Source organism: Chinchilla lanigera, unplaced genomic scaffold (genome assembly GCF_000276665.1).
Source record: "Chinchilla lanigera isolate Chin_1 unplaced genomic scaffold, ChiLan1.0 scaffold00023, whole genome shotgun sequence".
Taxonomy (NCBI): Eukaryota; Metazoa; Chordata; class Mammalia; order Rodentia; family Chinchillidae; genus Chinchilla; species Chinchilla lanigera.
The window spans coordinates 1,920,509-1,926,426 of record NW_004955424.1 but is presented as its reverse complement, the minus strand read 5'-3'; the positions used below and the strand labels follow the sequence as shown (position 1 = coordinate 1,926,426).

Genomic DNA, 5,918 nt, shown 5'->3' with positions numbered 1-5,918 from the left:
GCCCGTCTCAGCCCGGAGGACGGCGCGGGGGGCAGCGCCGGGGTCGGGTTTTGCGCGCCCCAGCGCGTCGGGCGCGAGAAGCTAATCTTGCGTGCCCCTCCTGTTCGAAGGCCTTATCCCGAGCCCGCGGGAGGAGGAGGAGCAGCAGCAGCCGCCCTCGAGCCCAGGCCCGGCGCTGCGCTCCTCGCGTCGGTATCTGCAGCAGCAGGCGCTGGCCCCGGGCCTGCCTGCGTGCTGCGGGAGGGGAAAGCAGAAGTGAGCGGCTCAACGGCTCGGGGCCCAGCGGGGCCTGCGTTGTGCTCCTGGTCGTTGCTGTGGTCGAACTGCCGGGAGCCCTCCAGCAGCTGTCTGGGGCTGGGCTACAGTGCTCTCCGCCGGCACCTACACTACTCATATTTTATCGTTTGTGGTATGGGGGAGTGAACCCAGGACCTTCTTGCGGAAGTATATTCCCAAACTTTGTAATTTTTTATTTTGAGACAGGGTCTCGCTAAATTGCCCAGGCTGAGTTTAAACTTGCAGTCCTCCTGCCTCAGCCTCTCAGAAGCAGGGATTACAAGCATGCGCCGGACTATCCCATACCTAAGTGAGAATTCATCAGGCCCTGAGGGGAGGTGACTCTGGGAAACGGGACACTGTGACATGCCAGTCTGCTGTCCCCACAGCCTTCTGAGGAGCCTGGGAGACGCGGGAGGGTTTGTGGTATTGCTCTTCCTTGTCAGGCCCCTGAGAACCCCCAAAGGAAGGTTGATCGACTCCGGCTTCGTCAGATTTCGCCTTGTGGGGCTTAAAAATGCACGAATAGTACGTGAAAGCGTTCTGTTTGTAAACCACTCACTTAAGCATTACAGAAAACTGGACTCCAGCTGGACTTGGCTGTCCCTTCTTCTGTCCTCTTTGCTCCACCACTTGGCCTCATTTTTTGTTTTTGTTTTGATTACTGAGATGAGGACTCCCTGTGAAGTTCAGGCAGGGCCGGAACTCACTGTATAGCTGAGGTGGCCTTGAACTCGCCTCCTGCCTCAGCCTCCAAAGTGCTGGGATTACACAGGGAAGCGCCACCACACCCGGCCACTTGGCCTCATTAACTGCCGCCTGTGCTGTGTCCAGGAGGAGGCCAGCGGAGGCGGGGAAAATGACCGAGTGCGGAACCTGCGGAGTGAGGTGGAGGGAGTCAAGAATATTATGACCCAGAATGTGGAGAGGATCTTGGCCCGAGGCGAAAACCTGGATCACCTCCGCAACAAGACCGAGGACCTGGAAGCCACTGTGAGATGTGACCTTCCGGGGCTGGCGGGCGTGTGTGCCAGTGTGTATGCGCGCATGTGCGCGAGGGGGCTGGAGTGGGGACAGAAGCTTTTATGTGCTTGTGAGGGTGGGGCCTAGGTGAGCAGGAGGGATGGGTGTCTGCCCTGTTTCGGAAATCGATGTGACCTGAGCCCCTACTTCTAGTCTAGCTCTGCTCCACTGACTGGTATGGGATCTAGGGAATGGGTCCAGGGACTGGGCCCTGGTGGGGAGTGGCACCCTCAAAGCATTCTCTGGGACAGATACATGGCTCGGCCAGCCTGGGCACTGTGAGGTTTTTTTCCTATGAAAATGATTTTCCCTTTGAAGTCTTTACCATTGTTTATTTGTTTGTTTGTTTGAGATGAGGTCTCCAGTATGTAATTCAGGCTGATCTTAAATTCACTCTGTAGTCCAGGATGCCCTTAAACTCCTGGTGGTCCTCCTGCCTCAGCCTCCCAAGTGCTGGGATTACAGGGATGTGCCACCACACCCCACTTCCTTTACTGTCATTTGGACCTGACCTCCCCTAGGCAAAACATTGGCTCTGGGAAAACCCTCAGGCCACTGGCCTGCCCTAGGTGCTATTAGACAGGGCTGGAAAATTGCTAGAGTCTTGCTGAGCCAGCTTTCAGGAGAAGCTGGGAAGCACAATGCACCTCTTTGATCCCAGGGTCCTAGCTCAGCTGAGGCCGAATCTTATCTCCAGCACAATCACTAGTCCTCTTTCTAGCTAGGGACCAGGGCAGCTGCTCAGGAAGGAAGGAACTCCAAAGTCCAGCCAAGGCTACATCCAGCAGGGTCTGGCCCTGGATTTCTTTTTCTTTCTCTTCTTTCTTTCTCTCTTTCTTTTTTCTTTTCTTTTTTTTCTTTCGAGACAGTGGTTCACTATGTGGTTCAGGCTGGCCTTGAACTCACTGTGTAGCCCAGGCTGGCCTTGAACTCACGGCAGTCCTCCTGCCTCAGCCTCCCAAGTGCTGGGATTACAGTCATGTGCCACCATGCCCAGCTTGAGTCTGGCTTTCTGAGTCCTGTGTTTAATTTTAAGTATCTGTCACTCCTTGGTCTCTTTGGGGACTTAGTACCTGTCTCCACAGGCTTTTGGATGTGTTGTGGCCCAGGGAGACCTGGTGTCTACAATTCAAATTAGGGGAGAAGAGGAGTTTCTCTCCCTTCCGACCCCTGTGCTGTCTTGCACCTCCAGCATCCACAGCCCCTCCAGCATCCACAGCCCCTCAGGGACAAGAAGTCCTGGAGCTCGCAGATATGTCCACCTGGAGCCTGCCCCACTCAGCCTGTGGGTCTGCCCCCCTAAGGGTAGATTGTGCTGCCTGGGTCCTAGGCTGGATGTGAGCATGTGTCAAAGCCCCTAGGCGTGCCTCTCCCACATTCAGGAGAAGTCCCAGGAGCCCAAATGTGAGCTGGATTCCACTGACTGTTAGGAAAGTATGTCTGTCAAAGTAAGAGGACAGTACATCTTTTATTTCATGTTTGTTACAATTTGTAACATAAATATTTATTTTTGGTTTTTAAGAGACAGGGTGTCAGTTAGGCATGGTGGTACATGCCTGTAATCCCAGCAGTCAGGAGGCTGAGGCAGGAGGATCAATGCTAGTGAGTTCAAAGCCAGCCTAGACTACATAGTGAGACCCTGTCTCAAAAAACAAACAAACAAACAAAAAAAACCAAAAAACCAGAGACAAGGTGTCACTATGAAGTTTAGACCAGCCTGGAAGTTACTGTGTAGCCCAGTAACTTGTGACCTCAAATTCATGGCATCCTCCTTCCTCAGCCTCCCAAGTGCTGGGATCACAGGCAGGTGCCACTAGGCCTTTGGGCATATGGCCCGAGGGCATCTGTGGAAGGAGCCACTGCCTCACTCCCTCTATTTTGTCCCCAACAGTCCGAGCACTTCAAGACCACGTCGCAGAAGGTGGCTCGAAAGTTCTGGTGGAAGAATGTGAAGATGATTATCATCATCTGTGTCATTGTTTTTATCATCCTCCTCTTCATTATCCTCTTTGCCACTGGTGTCATCCCCACCTAGGGAGCCTCTCCCTCCCCGCCCTGCTCTTCAGGGGCCACCTGCCATCACGGGGGCCGTGAGGGGCCCTCTCGCCTGTCTCCCTCAGGAATGCTGCTTGTCCCCCTGAAGCCCCAGAGGGCACCCTGGTACCCCGGAAGGAGAGAACTGGACTATGGCTGCATTTCCCGGGGCCTCAGAGTGGGTGGAGAGACCCCGCAGAACCCACATGTGGCTGGGGACCTATTGGTGGCTGGTGGGCAATAAAGACCTTTCAATATCCCTGAGTGTGAGGATCTTCTCACTTTGGTGTACCCTCGGCCATTCTGTTTCTTGTCTTCCTCTGACATTGGAGGCCCAGGTTGTTAGAAGAATAGAGAGCATGTTTGGAAAAGGTACAAGGTTCCTATTGTTTTGTTAGTTTTTTGTTAGTTTGTTTATTAGGACAGGGTCTTGCTTGTAGTTCAGGCTGGTTTTGAACTCACTATGTAGTCCAGGCTGTCCTCAAACTTGTGGCAATCCTCCTGCCTCAGCCTCCCAAGTGCTGGGATCACAGGTGTGTGCCACCACACCTGCCTTTCTTGTTTTCATTTTTTGTTTGTTTGCAGTACTGGGGATTGAACTACTCCAGGACTTCCTACTGAGCTACATTTCCAGTACATCGTGAGGTGGGCCTTGCTAAGTTGCTGAATTGCCCTGGCTGACCTCTAACTGTGATCCTTCTGCCTCAGCCTCCAAAGTGCTGAGCTTGCAGGTGTGCACCACCAGGCGGGGCTAAGGAGCACCTGTTTTTATTTTACCCTGTTCTGTGCACTGTCACAGGTCTCAGACAGCAAGTTTCTTGGGATCTTGGCATAAAGACAGTTCAAAGCATTTTGGAGTAGCATGCAAGCTTTGTTTTCGCTCTTGGGTCCTGCAGGCCCCTTTACGTCTCTTCCTCTTGGAGCCCAAGATCTACCAGGATAGAGAACAGAATATGGCGTCGGGGCTCCTGTCTCTTTGGCCACGGCCATCGCTTTTATTTTATTTTATTTTTTCATCACTTTTATTTTTAAAACTTTTAAATTTTGAGACAGGTCTTGCTAAGTTGCCCGGACTAGCCCCAAGGTTATGATTCTTCTGCCTTGGCCTTCTGAGCAGCCAGGGCCGCAGCGTGTGTCACCGTAGCTGGCTTCCCGTGTCTTTTCCATGGCCCTGATGTCATCCAACTGACTGCTTGTCCTCTTCTGGCGGTGCTGTGTGTTTTGTCGCGTCTGCCCCTGCCCCGCGGAAACGGAGCCCGCGTGGGTCCCATGTGTCGTGAGGGGCAAGCGTCTCTACCGTGTCCCAGGCTGAGCACAGTCAGAGTCACAGGACAGGGCCGCAGCCTCCTTCTGCCCCTTGCACAATGAGCCCTTCTGTCCCCTGGCCTCCCTCCTCCCCACCAGGTCCCACGGTCATTGTTGGCCATTGTGGCGCCTTCCCAAGCCCGGTGGCTTCCTTTGCCTCGTGGGTTCTTGCCATCTGACTTGACCCTGTTTCCGACAAAGGTTTTTCATAATTGGGAAGAACCTCTGGTGGGAGGAAGTGGGGAAGGGTGAGGTTGTAAGTTAGGTTCTGGAATCACCGCCTGAATCCTGGGCAGGGCAGGGGCCAGCAGAAGAGACCTGGGGTGTCTGTGCCCCAGTGATCTCCATCCTCTCCTCAGCCACCAATGCAGCCAAAGCTGGGGTTTGGACCCAGTCTGGCCCCAAGGGAGCCAGGGCTCAGTGCTGGAGGAAGCTCGGCTGTGGGAGAGAAGCCTCATGCCCTGGGGCAGGAGGGGCCTCCTTGGCGTGTTGGGTGGTTTGGATTGGGAGGAGGATGGGAGGTGATTTTCTCTACAGCAGCAAGTAGAGGTTGGGTAGATGCAGCTCAAGAAGGCCTGGCAGGGGCGACAGACAAGCTGGCGTCCCTAACTAAGAAGCAGTTTCACAGGAAGGCGGAACTAGCATTTTCTCCCCACCCACCCCTGGTTTTTTCTTTGTGTTTGTTTTTTGGGACACGGTCTTACTATGTAGTTCAGGTGGCCTTGAACTCACTATCTAGCCCAAGCTGGCCTTAAACTTTGATTTTTGGTGCCAGGAATCAAACTCAGGACCTCACACTTGCCCCACAGGTGTGGTGCTGCTGAGCTATATCCCCAGCCCCATGGCCTTGAATTCTTTGCAGTCTTCCTGCCTCAGCCTCCCCAGTGCCGGGATTGCAGGCATGTGCCACTTCACCAGCTATAAGTGAGGGAGTAACTCTCAGGTATGGGTGGGGTGTGCTCACCAAGGTGGCACAGACCCCTCCTGGCTTGTTCATGGCATCTGCAGCATCAAGTGTAGGGGGGGCAATGACCCTCACACGCATGCCTCCCAAACCCGGTCCACTCTATCTTCCTTCTCCGATGCAGCGCATCCCTGTGCCCATTTCACACAAGGGGCGCCCGAGGGCTCATCAGCCTGCAGACCTGACAGACACCAGGTCCCCAGTTCACAGGCAGGGGTGTCGTTAGAAGTCCGCCGGTGGCCCAGCAGGAGGCGCCCCACGGACCCCGGCTGCGGTCCCCAGCTGCTTTCGGTTGGCCCCGGCCCGCGCCCCGCCC

At 54.6% G+C, this 5,918-nt stretch overlaps 1 protein-coding gene across 1 annotated transcript in view; it reads left to right on the top strand.

Moving 5' to 3' along the window:
• The window catches only part of Vamp8 (vesicle-associated membrane protein 8), a 4,015-nt gene extending 418 nt beyond the window's left edge, over positions 1-3,597 (top strand). The window contains exons 2-3 of the mRNA XM_005385424.2: positions 1,111-1,269; positions 3,191-3,597. Of these exons, the coding sequence (XP_005385481.1) occupies positions 1,111-1,269; positions 3,191-3,334 (303 nt within the window). The 3' untranslated portion in view covers positions 3,335-3,597. The remainder of the gene's footprint in view (positions 1-1,110; positions 1,270-3,190) is intronic.
• Positions 3,598-5,918: the final 2,321 nt, after the last annotated feature.